This window comes from Enoplosus armatus, chromosome 9, assembly GCF_043641665.1.
Source record: "Enoplosus armatus isolate fEnoArm2 chromosome 9, fEnoArm2.hap1, whole genome shotgun sequence".
Lineage (NCBI taxonomy): Eukaryota > Metazoa > Chordata > Actinopteri > Centrarchiformes > Enoplosidae > Enoplosus > Enoplosus armatus.
In genome coordinates this window covers 5,866,789-5,883,094 of record NC_092188.1, presented here as the reverse complement: position 1 = coordinate 5,883,094, position 16,306 = coordinate 5,866,789, and the positions used below count along the sequence as shown (strand labels likewise).

The 16,306-nt window shown below is 41.7% G+C and overlaps 1 protein-coding gene across 1 annotated transcript; it reads left to right on the top strand.

The window, feature by feature from the left end:
- The first annotated feature begins 2,358 nt into the window (after positions 1 to 2,358).
- On the top strand, positions 2,359 to 15,282 carry scn1ba (sodium channel, voltage-gated, type I, beta a). Its single transcript, XM_070912163.1, has 5 exons — positions 2,359 to 2,422; positions 10,545 to 10,711; positions 13,231 to 13,468; positions 14,779 to 14,920; positions 15,216 to 15,282. The coding sequence occupies exons 1-5, from the start codon at positions 2,359 to 2,361 to the stop codon at positions 15,280 to 15,282; spliced, it is 678 nt and encodes a 225-aa protein (XP_070768264.1).
- The last annotated feature ends 1,024 nt before the right edge of the window (positions 15,283 to 16,306 follow it).

Sequence of the window (16,306 nt, the reverse complement as noted above, 5' to 3'; positions counted from 1 at the left end):
TAAAAGTGTGTTAAGAAATGTAATGCCCTGGTTCTTGGCAACGATTAACTGTATATTAATAAATGTTGCACTATGCCAAATAAGCAACTTTAGATATTCTAATATCAAAATATAGCTGCCATTTGTAACTCCAAATAGTCTACAAACATGGACATTATGATGGGCCCCTGGACACAGACATGTAATAGCCCCTTGTGTCTAATTCTAAAAATCTAAATGTTTGATATAAAATAGCTCTGTCTTGATATAAGACTATAAGCCTATAATGCTCCAATAATATTAGTGTTTCTGTGATATCAGTGACCTCACTGTTCTCTTTGCCAACACGTGGGGGTTTCTGGAAGGGATGAAAACATCACATAAAATCACTGTTGCCATAACAACGGCTCTATACTTCTCCCTCCTCTTTCTCCATTCCTCTGCTGCAATGCATCACACCCTCCCTCCTCCTCCTCCTCCTCCTCCTGCATGCACCTCCCTCCCCCACCCTTCAGCCATCCCAAAGACTGATGAGCGCGGCATCCTTCCACTGACACACCGTGTCATATCTGGAGGTTGCTGATTTTCTGCGTGTGTCCCTCCGCTTGTCTTAGTTTTGACGCCTCGTTCTGCAGGAGGAATATACGAGTCTCCGAAAGACAGCCTGTGTCTCCTCTTGAAGGCAATAAGAAGAAGAGGAAGAGGGAGGAGGAGGAGATTTGTTTTCCCTCTGTGTTGCGCTCTGATCCTAAAATCTCTCCGGTGGTTCCCGGTGTGACAGCAGAGGGACTTGCAGCATCCGACTGCCTGACGCGGGACGGAAGCCGTCCACCTCTGACCCATCAACAGGACGTTTCAAGGATATCGGGGAGGAAAAGGCGCTGGATTTGTTTTTAAAAAGGAGCTTTTGATAAAGAGGCGACAGGTAAAGGGACGCTGAGACGTTGCGCTCGGCTCTGCTTTTTAAAAAGAGGACAGACAGGATTTTTTTTTTTAGCAAATTCTCGTATTCAAGATTAGCCGTTAGTTGATTGCAGTTTCTTATATGATCACCCGAGTTCAAACACAGTCACACCCTATTCTCAATCCATAGCCACACCGCTGGAATGCACAAAACAATAGCGCACTTTTTGAGCGGTTCATTGCATGCCTTCCAGCCCGCTTTCAGACCGGTGTCATGAGCTGGTGAACCACCTGAGCACCAGAGCCTCCTGCGCTGTTGCAGTCAGGCCTGACTGAGAGAGCAACATGCCGCTAAACAAACCATATGGCTTAAGTGATGTGCACAAACAGCGGGTGATTTCACTTGAATAAGTTGTGAAACTGCAGAAAGAAAGCAATAACACTGATGTGAGGTAATAACAATAAAAAAAAGGTGATAACTGTAATCTCTTTCAAAGCCAAAGAGAGGTGGAAACAAGCGAGAGGATCCTTCACACTGCTTCCATTCGCCGTTTCACTCACACTGTGGCTCTACCAAGCACTGACCCTCATCAGGTCATATCTGCAGTCGTACATGAGGGAAAAGTCGGTTTCCAGTCAAAGGCATTCATGCATGCAACATTTTGACATTTTAACAGACGTTTGACCTGCACCATCAATCCAGCTCCATTGCACGACTCTCTCACACGCTCACGTCTTCCATTTTCAGTACAAATTCCATCGGACACCTCAGCATCGTCCCCCATTAAGATCAGCCTAAGATCTCAGTCTTCCAGTAGCTTTTATTGTCAATCACTGACAGTGCCATTTATCGGCCCGTCAGCCGATCAGGCTTTTGGCATTACATGGTGCACACGGTCTCATTGTGGAGCTAAACAGGCCTGAGGGTGTGCCACAGAGTATAAATAGTTGAACAAAGGCCCTTTTGGAGCAACAAGAGGTCGAAACCCGAAACCCGGAGTGATTCCTCCCTCTGGTAACTCTATACGCTCACGCACTGAGAGGCTGGACAGACTAGAGTTAGATCGTGAGAGGGTGACGAGACGAAGCAGCGGGGCACACGCCTTCCACACTGCTGCTGTCAGGTTTCTCAGGTGCTTAAGAAGACCAGATCCGCAAGAAGGCCCACCCACACCTCCTCCCGGCCCTTGTATCAGCTGGGGAAAACATTTTAAAAAGTAGGAGAAGAAGACAACCGGACGGACCACACCCAGAGTCCCAACAGCCACGGGAAAGAGTCTCCTCTTCTCACCTCCCAGACTTTTAATCGTAGTCAGGACGTCTTAGTGCTCTGAGGTCTTCATCACCAAGCTGGACTAGGTGCTGCAGATCTGTCTTGTGTCTCCCATTCTGAAGTGTGTGTGTGTGTGTGTGTGTGTGTGTTTGTGTGTTTTGACACCGTTGACAGCCGCCGCCAGTCTTCTTTCTCCTGTCAGGATGCCTGCAGCACAAGAGCTGAAGCTGCTGCTGCTGCTGCCTCTGGCCCTCCTGGTGCTTCAAGGTGAGTGGGCAGTGGTTGTGTTGCCATGGCGATGCCGCGATGGCAACACCTTGGCATGCATCTGAGCCACCATACAACCCCCCCGACCCCCCCATTCATTGACTGTGCAGTTTGTTACTGTTGTTGAGGTGTTTCCTGTTGTCTGATGTTGCCCTCTCAGCCGCTGTCTGCTCTGTTTGAAGGTTTTAGGGGTTTTCTTGAGTGTGTGTGTGTGTGTGTGTGTGTGTGTGTGTGTGTTTATGGATGGATGTGTTTGTGTGTGTGCTCAGATGCTGATGTGTGTGAGTTTTTTTATTGTTCCATCATCGTGCTGGATTGCTTGCTAAAAGCCCAGCTGTTCAGGTTTTTTTTTTCTCAGAGTAATTAGATGAGGCCATGTGGCGGTGTTAAAATGGAGGGCACACACACACACACACACACACACACACACACACACACACATACGCGTAAACATGCATGTTGTGTATTCAAAAGTCTAGAACAATGTAGGTTATTCATTTCTCCCTGTGTGTGTTTAGGGCCCTGCAATTAATGATTACTTCCATTGCTGATTAACATGCCAATGTTTTTCTCGATGAACCGGTTTTATAATCGGTTTATGAAATAGTGAAAGATGCCTGTCACCATCAAATGAGCAGTCTATGAACAGCCTAAAACCCAAACATATTCAGTTTACAGCGATATAAAGCAGATAAAAGCAGCAAATCCTCACATTGGAGAAGCTGGAACCAGAGAATGAGACTCTTCTCAGTGAGTTACTGTGGTGATTTCAGCGTTTTCTGTTGTTCTTGCAATGGCTTCTTGCAATTGTTATGGCACTTGTTTTTTCATTTGACGCTCTTTATACAGCCGCACACGCACTTGTAAGAGAGTTCAGCTTTTCCACAGCACGCTGCAGCTGTATGCGACTGCCGCCCAGGAAAACAAGCATCATGAAAGTCTTTAAAAAGAGAAAATCCTTCCTTTAAATTTGTGCCAACCGTTCCACTCCTCCTGCTGCTGTCTGCATCATTTGAGATATCACGACTCAATTTCTCACCTTCACAAGAAGCCATTTACCGCCATTTATTCATTTACAGCGCGAAAAACACCTTCCACTGAGATGAAGATAACCTGGGCTGCATAATCCATCCCCTTCAGTTACTGTCAGTCTCCTGAAACACACAGGAAGAGAAGCAAGGAAATAATCTTCCACTAGCCTGTCTTAAACAAACTTACTATCACAGCTATGTCTCTTTATTTATGGCCTCTTGGTTTACATGAAAATATGTATTAACAATCAATTGGCATGCATTAAAAATGACTGGAGGCAATTTAAACAAGATGTAGATGTCAGTTAGAACAAAAAAGTCAAAAGGTTTTTGGTTTTTTTAGGTGACATGTTGTCCAGGGTTGCGTTATCATCGAAGATAATCTCATTTTAAGCACTCGGATTTAAAATTGAGCACAAAAAGGAAGCAATGCATCAAAAGAGAGATTTACTGAGCACTTATCACTGTCAGCCAGCTGCTCTTGGTCTCACTGACAACTACGAACCGCTCATACTTGCACAGTGCAAGTCAACACAGATTCATAATCTAATATAATAATCACAGAAATGTTGTTATTCCTTTGCATGAAGTGGAAGTATATCCAGGGCACAAAGTTAAAACAAGCAGGCAGAGCTGCAGAAAGTTGAGCCAGGGAGCAGACAGAGAGCGGAGAAGAGAAGCTGGGCAGAAAGTAAGAAGGTTATACAACTGTGATTGACAGTTTGGTTGAGGAGCCGGCGGGTTAGTTGAGGACTGATGTGAGTGAGCACATCTGGAGCTGGACGCAGTGAGGATGAGGATATAAGACGAGACAGGAAATTGGACAGAATCTCCTAAAAGAAGAGGAGCAGATTGAGGTTGATAAAAATAGTAGCTTTTAAAATTTTGAAATGCGCATTCACATGTCCTAAAAAGACACAAGATGGAATTCAAGAAGTTTATGAAATGCAGTGGATCTACGAGGAAAGAAGGCATAAATATTAACTGATCAACTCAAATTGATGTGATGATGGTCACAAGCTCCACCCACGCCCTCTCACACTAAAAGCTCCATCTGAATTAAGTTTGGATTAAGAGAGCAAATACAAGCAGAAAGAGAATAAATAAAGGGACCGCTCGCCCCAAAATACAATAAAACGACTTTATCACTTGTAGCTCATCCTAACACAGTGATATTTTTTCTTTGTGTGATGCTCAAAGTGCCAAAAAAAAGTACACATGAAAAACTCTTCAGCTCAGACACAATCATTCACAATAAGCCACAGATCTCATTGCAACTATTTGTTTCCTCCGAAAAGAAAAGAAAGAAACTGAACTTGTTATTATTTTGTTGCTTTAAATGTTACAAACCAAATGCTACTGAGCTACAACCAACAGATATTACTATAGAAACATCTGGATAGACACAGCAAAGCACTTAAGAAGAGCAGAACATTTTAACCAGAGGCAGATTGAAACTGAGCTGCATGAGCTCAGACATTTTCCTCAATATCAGGACTGAAGATTCATAAAGTATGAAGCATGAGCAACACCCAACGAGTGGTTATAATCTGGTCTAATTTTGGTCATGACACAAACTGAACAGTCAATTGACAGAGTCGCGTGTGCTTGATTTCAAGCCAGACCGGAGGCTCATGAATGCACCCTAATGCATCTGATGGCCTCCTTCACTAATGCACACAGGAGGGAGACTCTGCTTCCGCAGTCATTTAGTCTGCAAATGGCTCGAGCACGAAGTTATGGTCAGAAGAGATCATTGTCAACAGGATGTTTGAACAACCGCACCATCTTCTCTCGTTTGTTTTCACTTCAAGTCAGTAAGAACTTCTAAACATATTGGCTTATAGCTTAAAATACAGCTGTAAATGTATTTCTTCTTTGTTACACCCCTCTGGAAAAAATTAAAACTGCATTATGAGCACCTGTTCAGATTTTGACCTACTGAATACATAAACTGTTTTCAACTAAAGTAATATGAAATACACCATTTGTCATCAATAACTTTGTCCCAATATGTCAGTTTGTAAGGGTTTCTCATATAATATACCAAATATTGTCCGTGTAAGGTAAAACCTTCAAGACAAATGCAAAGACGCTTCTGACGTTAAACTATTGACACCAAAACAGGAGTTAACACACACAACACGCAGCTGTGCGTCTTGCTTATTTGTCTTGAGTAGCCACTCAAGATCACTCAAGAAAGAAAGAAAAAAGAGAGCTGACATCCTGGAGACAGACTGACCAATAAGAAGAAAATGGAAATTGTGCTTCTGTGTGTGTGTGTGTGTGTGTGTGTGTGTGTGTGTGTGTGTGTGTGTGTGTGTGTGTGTGCCAGAGCCGCACAAGGGCAGACAATATGTCACGTGTCTTGACAAAAAAGGACTGCAGGCTGACCAAGTTAAAAACAAAGTATGTCACAAAATATCTTGAGTCCGTTAACTGCTAAATAGTAACATTTCAGATCAGGCAAATATGCTGGTTTTCAAATATAGTATAGTTTTAAAGCTGCACCAATCAATATTTTTTTTAATAACAATGAATCAAATTACTACACATAATGGAAAGGGACAGGGGTCACTCCAGCATTATCACCCAGCTCTGCAGTTTCCCTCAGCTCTACGGGGTGTTTTAGCGTCTTTCAGCTCAGCTTTCAGGTTTTACAGCCTACAACTTCACTGACGCAGACAGCTGTTTTCAAGCTCTAACAAACCCACTGCACACTACCTTCCACACAGGCTGACAAGAGAAGTTAGAGACCAAAACAGAGATAAAAGAGAGTAAATAGTGGACAAACATCCGTCAGATGGGCAGAAACACGAGTCTGTTATTAGTTACGCCTGTGCTTTTCCCAGATTAGGGTTGTGAAATGTCCACCCTTTGTTGAGAGTACGTGGAATATTGTGGGACAAGAGAAGCTTTGAGTGGCACAAACAAGTTGAATGGACTACTGATCTGAGGAGTTCTTGAGAAAAGAATGAATGCAGCGCTTTGTGTTTCATTCTGCAAAACAGACTCATATCTACATTTTGCAGAACAGCACGTCATTGAACATACAGTACTAAGAGCCTTTGTGCATACATGCCAGAGAACAGAGCTTGAAACAAAAAGGAATGAAGTGACAACATGTCACTAGACTAGACAGAGAGATCTTAATCTGCATCAAATCAGAGAATATAAAAATTGTAATTTGCGGCATTATGTTTCTCTGTGTATAAAAATATTCTACTGACATTTGCTCATTGATATTTGCTCATTTGTAATAATCTTTTTTAGTTTTTTGTTTGTTTTTTGTTTCTTTCTTTTTACATTTTTGCCCATATATTATTTTCCACAGTAAGAAGAGGAAGACATTTTGGGAGAAAAAGTAAATTCAATCTGTCAAAGGTCTAAAGTCGGATTGGGTTAACATCATAATGATGCCTTTTGTGTTGAGAGCTACTAAGAAGTCTCCTTAACTTTTAATTTTTGAGTCATTGAGGACATTTTTGGGTCTTTTTTCTTAGTAAATCACAATAAGACATATGTTGGATGTCTTGTTTTGGTTTTTGATCACCACAAAATAGAAGTTGTGCTCTTGAACCAATGGAGCAGCTGTTTTAAGACAAGATATGAAGACAGAAAGGCAGGCAGGGATTTCTGGGCCTTGTTCTATACTGATAAACCAGTGTGCCGTCACTTCACCCGTATCCACAATATGACAGCTTTGTGGCGTAAAATGAAAGAGATGCTCACAGAGCAGTGTGCCTCAATGGTCTACTTGTTCCAGTAGAAAGTATCTTGCTCATTTGGTGTCAAGGGAAATGTCATGGATGCTTGGCATTTCCCCAGGTTATGTATGCCTACAGTATGTGTGTGTTTATGTCCGTGGTGGCCCAGCCATGGAAACAGATGTTGTCTCATCTCTTTTTTTCCGTTGCTCTCTCTCGTATATGGCTAGTTCAGCTAAAAAAAAACATGATCCTTTTTGTATTTTCCTTTAGCAACATGCTAAGCTAGCAGTGAGTAGATGGTGTTTTGTGCTGCTGAAGCTATAAATCAGTTTTGTTTGTTTTTTTGCTTGGTAGGCCTCAGGGGTATTCAGCAACTGATATGAGAGATTAACCACCCAGCCCCCTGTCAGGAAACAAAAATCCTAATCTGCAATTTCTAGAATATCCGTTGCATAATCCTGAACCTCAGTCCACAGATTACGCAATGGATTTGCATTTTTTGATGCTCTGTGTGTACGTGTCCGGCTGCTGTTAGTGAGAATCGTTGCTGAGGCAGTTTGGCGGCTCTGACTCTGTTTAGTCTGCACTTTGAATGTGCAGTTCCTTTTGTGTCTGCTTGCATGTTCGTCTCTCTCCCTCGCTGTGTCTTATCGCTGTCTTCTTAACTTGCTGTCTCAGCTTCGGACAGTCAGCAGCATCCCTGCTCACCTTGCACAATCTCGCCTCTCGCTGCATCACCAGCCTCCCTCAGGATCACTGCCTCACGCTGTCTGTGTGTGCTGCTGTTCCTGCTAGATGTTCATCTGTCTCGGTCCTTTTTTTTTAATTCTTTCCGTCCTGCATATAAAGTGTACTCATCCGTCTTCAGACCTCCTCTTGATTTATTTCCCGCTGTCACATGCTTTTGTTGTCGTTGTAATGTGTCTCCTCTGTCTGTGTTCCAGGTCTCACCTCCTTTTCTCTGAGCAGTCAATATACCAACCACCTCAAACCCTTCTGTGTTTTTCTGCACGGGATGTCTGGTGTCTCTTTGTCTTTCTGTCTCTTTCTGCCTCCCTGTCTTCTCTACACAGTAGAAGCTGATTTTATAGAATCTCTCACAGACCCGAGGCAAAATATCATTGCATATTAATATCTAACCAAACGTTAGGTGGTGTCTATTTGCAAAAAATGTAAAATGTATGTTAGTTGATTTTCAAATGCCTTCCTGTGAGATTGTACATGGCATTTAGTGATGAAGGACTTTCATCGACCTCTATTGGCAAGCGAGGATTAGCTGCTGCACTGACAGCTGGTGCTGTTTACAGCAGCCTGTAATTAACACAAACAATCAAGTCACACTGGTAACAGACAAGAGAGCTAATTAGAGCAGAGATTAAACAAGATAAAATAACGTAACATAATATGCAAATGCTGTTTGCCTCAGGTCTGTTTGTTATAATGTAGTTGTTCTCAGCAGACCCTCCTCCCAGAAAACCCGAAAACCCAAGACCCCAGCCTTAATCGAACCCTGTTTTGTAGGTTTAGACATATTTCCTCACTTGAGTTATTGTGGTGGTCTCAGGTATGCGTTAATGCCACTTTAAAGGAACATTTTATTCTGGCAACATAAGAACTACAATAACACAAGCACCCGGACACGGTTGAAAACAAGTCAACAGTTTAGCCAAAATAAAATTGCCTGAAAAATAAAGGGTAGAAAATAAAACTGAGCACACCAGAAATATCAGTAATAATCCCTCATTGCACAGAAAAACAACTACAACAAGGAGGGGGTCAAACATGAACCAGTAAGTCATCTGTAAACTGTGATGAACATTTACAACCGACAGTTTTACAACCTGTGTGATCGTCTGACTGCTCGTGTTTCTGCTGCCTTGTTGCATTTCCCACATCTCAGCAATTAACCTGGCGAGAGCAACGTCATTACTGATTGGAACGATGCCCGAAATGATGAAAATAAGACATTAACCTTTACGTTTTCAGCAGGCCCAATAGGCACTGAAATGAGATCTTTCATCAGTGACGGCTGCAGTTTTATCCATCTGAACCAGACGCAATCGATTACTTGCTTTAATGTGGCTTTGGTACAAACACCTCTGTTCAGGTCCACTAAAACCACTGAATCTGGAAGGAAATCACGCTCAGGCTCGGGTTTAGTTGTTCTAGGGTCCAGCTGGGTTCGGGTCTGTGTTTGGTCCATTTGCGTTTGGGTTTCTATTTCTGTGAAGTCTTGATTTATGTTCTCAACTTTCTCTTCTCCTCCTTCCCTTTTTTCTCTCCCTCTTCTTTCTCTGCAGTGCAGCCAGCATTAGACCTCTTACCTCCTGCTTCCTCATCTCCCCATGCTTTTGCAGAAATGGCTGTTACTACTGAAGCCTGTGCTAACTTTCTCTTTCTTCCCTCCTCCCTCATTCCTCCCCTCCATGTTTCTCTGCAGTGTGGTGGCATTTCTACTTGTGTAATACTTAAATGTCTCCCTTTGGCATTTCAATATTTGTATCCCAGGGAGTAAAAAAAGTAGACCTTTGTTTTTATATATTTGAGGCCACCGACAATGTGCAGCCTTTCTAATGATTTCAGTTCATCTGATCAGTGTTGTGTTATGTGTTTCCTGTCCCCCCCCACCCACCCACCTCCCCACCCCCTCCCATCTTGCGATTCAAAACAAAAGCATCCCCAGAGGTGAAAGTTGAGAATAGCACAAGATCATTGGTTGAGAGCCATGCTGAGGTCTCATTGGAAACTGCAAGGTGCAGTGTGAGAAAGAAACATATGGAGTTGCAGGTGTGTAACTCCCGGCCGATGAGAAGTCTGTGTCATGGTGATGATGGCATATATAGACTCACGCTTCTATATATGAATTTAGCTCAGTTACCAATTGACAGAATGCAAGAAACTAGTATCGCTCACTGCAACCTCTTTATTTCCCCTCAGTTTCACAGATTAAAAAAAATCAAAAATGTACATTACTACAGACCTAAAAATCCAATTAATCAAATTCACAACAATCTATGAACTGAAATGATGAGCGGAAATAAAAAACAAATGCTAGAAAAAAAGCTGTGCCCGATACGAAAGAAAAAAGTCACGCATGCAACGACCATTGGGAGCACGCACGCAAAAACACAAGTTACAGTAGCTAACATTGTTTTGTAAAATACTGTTTAGATAGTTTGCCTGCAAGCACTGAGATACTGGAAAACACCAGAGCTCTGCTGGTGTGTCAACCTTTCCCTCGAGTCATGGGTACATGAAAAAGAGGATGATGGCCGCCCCCGGCTCATACCTCCGACCCCTGTGACCCGCAAATAGACAAAGAGCAATAAAGTGATACAGGAGGTTTCTAACTGTGTGTTCTTCATCCTTTTCGCTCTTTAGTGTCTCGGTGCCATGGGGCCTGCGTGGAGGTGGACTCAAACACAGAGGCCGTGGCCGATGAAGGCTTCAAACTGGGCTGCATCTCCTGTAAGAGGAGGGGCGAGGTGCACGCCAGGGCCACCGTCACCTGGTACTTCAAGGCTTCAGGCGAGACCATGTACTCCCCTGTGAGTAGTAATAAGATATACGACAAGGCAAGCTTTGAAAAAGTAGTTCTCTTTAAGGAATTAATTAAGATTTAAGATTAATACGACTCTCAAGTCTGTAAATATGAAGCTACCGCCAGAATCTGGTTAGCTTAGCTTAGCACAAAGACTGGGAACAGGAGGAAACAACGAGCCTGGCTCTGCCCAAATGTAACAAAATCCACCTACAGGCACCTTTGAAGCTCACTACTTATTATATCTTATTTGTTCAGAAAATGAAGAGTAAATATGATTTACTTTGTTGATTTTTTTTCTTGGCCAGGCATAGTAAGTCTTGTTGACTCCCACGAGGTTGCCCGGCAACCAGCGGAGTCACCAGAAAGTTACTGTGCATAGCAAAGATATAGTCTGGCACATGACCCCCTGTAAAACTACAATTTTTTTCATTCCAGTCTTTATGCTAAGCTAAGCTAATCATCTCCTCCTTTTTTTTTTTTTTAAATGTAAGTTGTTCGAGTAACTCTTGGCCAGTGGATGAATGCATGACTTGACCAGAACAGAAAACACACATTCACTTCTAGCTTAGTTCTTGGGACTAACAATAAGTAGGTGAAACTGGAGCATTATGTGTTTTACTAGTGCTCAGCAAGTTTTTGAGATCTGTCCTTAAACCCACCGGGAGCCAGTATGAAAGTATGCCAGTAAGTTAAAATGGAGGAGACACTTTGCCAAATCTCTAGCATGATCGCTCTCCTTTGTTCTGCTCAAAAATAGAGCAAGAGACAAGAACAAGCCTCAGTCCCTTCATAAGGAAACTACATTAACCGATACATACAAATACTTTGACCAAATACATTGACCCTACATTTCCTGTAAAAGGCCTGATGCAGGAAACCAAACTCCCCACATTTTTCAGCATATCTAATGAGCGCAAAGCCTGCAGCTAAGGAAGTGGTCTTGAAGTGAGCCTGCAAAACTCCATGGTGTTGGTTGTGGTGTAAATTAGTCAGGCATAAATCTCAGTAAATGCAATCAGTTTTCTCCCTGATGTAATTATATATATATATTATATCATGTGTCCAGATAAAGCAATAGATAAAATCAACACAAAGCCGCGAACACATCCATCACAACAGGGCCGTTTGTGTCCTCTTCTGGGAAACGGCTGCAATGCATTTATCATGAGAAAGAGCAGAGTCTTGCATTTTTCATGACGGACTTTCCCCCCCCTCTTTGTGTCGACTGGAAGACAACGCTTTTGCTTACCTAAGTAGTCCTCACCAGGCAAAGCAAAGAGGCCCTTACGGTATATACCTATAGCAGGAGAGATCCCATTAGCCCATTTAGAATCTGCATCCACTAATTCACCAGGAAGTGAAGTGAGGTCGTAACTGCAGCTGGGTCGATATGGAAAAACAGCAGCAGCGGTGATGTGGAGACCGGCTGTCTGTTTCCTCAAGGATGAAAGGAAAACTGAAACGCAAACTTGAAACTCAGGGTATGAATATTCATAACGACACAACCAGTTTGTTTTACACCAACCAGCATTCAGGAGAAAACAGCAGCTTTCTGTTGTAGTTTTATTTATTTACGTGTATAAATAAATGGGACTACAAGCCACACAAAGACTATGTCAGTGTCCTTGACCACAACTATTCTCTATTCGGTGTAGGTATGGAAAAGGTCAAAGGTCACTGAGAGAACCAAGGGCCAGTTGCTTGATTGATTGATTTGTAACTGTGTTTTGAAAGGTGCTATATAAATAAAGTATATTATTATGTCAATATTATTATTATGTGTGTCAATGCTAACAATAAGCAACATTTTAATGATCTGGCTTGTCGTGGTGGAACTGATTACTATTTACTATACTATTTATACGTATTTTATAAAACTGATCACATTCTTTGGATGTAAAATCTGAATCTGTTAAGTAATCTGAAACTGTAGTAAAACGTTTTTTAAAAAGTCAGCACATTGGACAGCCTTTAAAACAGATGGACACTAAGCATCAGTCATGAAAAGCACCTGAATTACCTGAAATAATAAGCAACAATCAGAGTTCAAGTTACCAAAAAAATCCTTTAGCTATAAATTAATAAGAGTTTAACATCTAAGCTCATTCACGGCAATTTCTGTTAAATAACCTGTCACTAGAGCCACCAAAAGAGGGAGCGGGCCGTTGATTTTTAAGACGAACTTGATGAAGATCATTTTCTCACAGTTCATATTAAGTATTGCCTGTGTAGCCAAAGCCTGATGTATTATATTCATCTGTGCTATAGAGCTCCACAAGTCCCCAACAAATGCACTATTTGTTCCTGTTTGAGTAACGTTTGCTAAAAACTACAGTGCACAGCTGCTTGAAGAAATCGTTAGCGTACATTTTAAATGAAAGTATATATTTATGATTCATACACACATCTTCTTTAGGTTTTGTCTTTTTCCTGAGATCATCTAGAATATTGGTGCCCTCATCCCTTCTGGAAGTATAAGCATGTTTCAAGTATCTAAAAAGTTCTTCTGTCATTCTCTTCCAGTTATATACCTATGAAAATCAAAAGGAGTACATCACTGACCCACGTTTTGAAGGCCGTGTGGACTGGAGAGGCAGCAAGAACACCAAGGACTTACAGGACGGCTCCATCTACATCCATAATGTGACCTTCAATGACACGGGAACCTACTACTGCTTATTCAACCGCGTCCTCGTGTATCCCAACTATGAGTTTGAAACCTTCACCAAGAAGACTGTTGTCATTAACGTGGTGCCACAACGTAAGGACGGAGGGGAGCAATGTTGTGCTTTACGAGCGGGAAAGAGGCTATACGTATATAGATATTTTTAAAAATGAATATTTTCCTCTATGTTTTTGCCTCATGTCCACATGCAAACTAAGTTTTAGTTCACTAAAAGATTTTGAAATTTGAAAACGCCTTCCAAACCCAAATAGAAACGTCAAAATGAACATGTTCAAGGCAGCTGCTTAAAGAGGTGAAACACCAGCAGGGCCCTAACGCACATCATGTAATGGTGTTGACCCACCTGAACAACATTAGATGTTTCCTTGAAGCTTAGCAAACTGTCACAGCTGCTATTAATTAAAGCTGCTCTAATCAATATTTTCACATTATCGATGGATCGAATGACTATGTTTATGTGACGGTGGTCATTCATAGTTATGAACCAACATAGAATTATCCCCAAACTCTGCAGGTCTCTTTGTTTTGTTTTTACGGCTCGCAACAACAACGATTGTTTTGATTCAGTCTCACTATTCTCATTGCCCCCTAGTGGTCAAAAAATGTATTAATGCAGGTTTAAAGACTAATTTGAGTTAATTCATGTTCTCATCAAATCCACAGAGCGCTTTAGCATCTTTCAGCTCTTTGTTTTGGTTTTCCAGCCTGTAACTTTATTATTTTGTTTCACAGCAGGCAGTTGTTTTTAGCAACAAAAGCTCTAAGAAAATCCAGTACACTCAGCACTAAACAGCAGACAGACAAAGTTAGCAAATATCTGGTGAACATAGTGGAGCATTTAACTGATAAAGAGCCAGATATTTCCCTCAGGAGTTGGTGGAGACCAGGATCAGACCTAATGTGAGTGTGAATATCAGACTTACATTCACCAGTTTACTGCAGTCACTTTAAAAAGATGAAAATATGTGTGTTTATACCTTTTTTCACTGCCCCAAAGGGGTAAAAAAAAAAAAATGAATGCAGGTAATTGTAGTTACTGTTAACTGAAGGGGGGCTTTTAAGTGACAAAGTGTTTAAATTGGCACAGAGGTGTCCCCTCAAGGTTCAATCCGCAGTCCTCTGAATTTTCATGACTTGAAGCAGGCGCCTGTGGGGCTTTCATATAATTGAGCCCTTGTGGACATCACAACTAACTGTATCTGCAGCAGGATTCAGGACATTACGAATTATGACACACTGTAATTCAGGACAGGAGGTCATGAATTATGACTCGCCGTTTACAAAATGTATGGCCCATGCAGCCCCCTACAAATTAAATCCAACCCCATTTCTATAGGCACACTGATACAATATGTCTCACCTCATCTTCCCCTCTGTCTCTCTAGTCACCAGGGGACTGGCATCCATCTTGTCTGAGGTGATGATGTATGTCTCCATCATCGGGCTGCAGCTCTGGCTGGTGGTTGAGATGATTTACTGCTACAGGAAGATCGCAGCGGCAGGAGAGGAAGCTCTGAGAGAGAGCGCGTGAGTAACACTCAAAAAACACACACAGCCAGCCTCTCTCCAGTGCCAGTCCTTCATGTCCAGATCCTGCTGGGTCGTCCAAATGTCCCGATTCCCCACCAACCCCTTTCACCTTTGATTTTACTTCCTGCCACGGTTTGGACCACAGAGACACAATCTGTTTCAGTCTGCTCTTTTCAAAATAACAAAATTTTCCCCTTTCCTCACTGAACTGATATCTTGTTCTGATTCTGATTCGCTGATCTTGACTGCCTGTTTTTCCTTCTTCTCCTTCATACCACTCTCTTTCCTTCAGGGCGGAGTATTTAGCTATAGCGTCGGAAAGTAAAGATAATTGTGCAGGCGTACAGGTGGCAGAATAGCACGGGTAGGTCTGGATTCTCACTAAACTGTCACCTTCTGCTTTCTTTTGTTCTTTCTTGTTTATTTTATAAAGCAGGCGCTTACACAATTTATGTAAACCTGCTGCATCGTCATCATCACTAGAGGAGAACGGGGTCCAAAGTCACATTTTTCAGCATCCCTCTAATACTCGTAATATGTTCACTTTATAATATTCAGGGTTCTTTACATATATGTTCTTGTATACAGAATATTTCTACCTTGTTTATTTTTTTAATGGTCAGAAAATGATTATCATTATTATTGTTATAGTATTTTACATTATTCATTTTCCTGACAGTTTTATGTTTTTTACAGGTCAAGGAAGAACTCAAGCTGGCTTCCTTGAGGATTCTCACATCCACTTTCATGCCCTCTCCCCTCAAATCCCACCATCTTCTCCACATTATGGAAAAATACAACCACAAGGAGGAGAAAGATCTTCATACAAAAGTTTTTTTAAGTGACTTTCTGCATAAGGATGGAAAGGACCAGACTGTATCCCATTAGGTACAGGATGGTCCAACGGGACAGAGGGGGAGAGAGGGAGAAGTACTGTATATAGGTATATAAGTATGCACAGATAATCTTTGAACACATGTAGAGTATATTATAGGACTACATCGTATATATCCACTATCTGCATACTTACGAGCTTTTCAAAACGACCGACATCATGATTCTGATGATCTGTTATAGTTTTAGGTTTATAGGTTATTTTCCATTTTTAAGAGTTTTTAATCAGTTTTGTCATATTTCTTTTCACTCTGTGTGTTGGCGTCCAGGTTTGACCGATTATAAGCCGATATCTCACGAAACCTGTATCAGTGGTTCCTCTGTAGGTTTATAAAGCTGTGGTAAACTGATTTTAATGATAAGTCAAAACATTTTAATAACAAAAAATCTACAAAAGATTTGGAATAGAAACATTTGACTTTGGAATACTAGTAGGACTACATTTTACCGCTAATTTTCTTGCTTTGTAATGTAACGCTACTAAAAAGT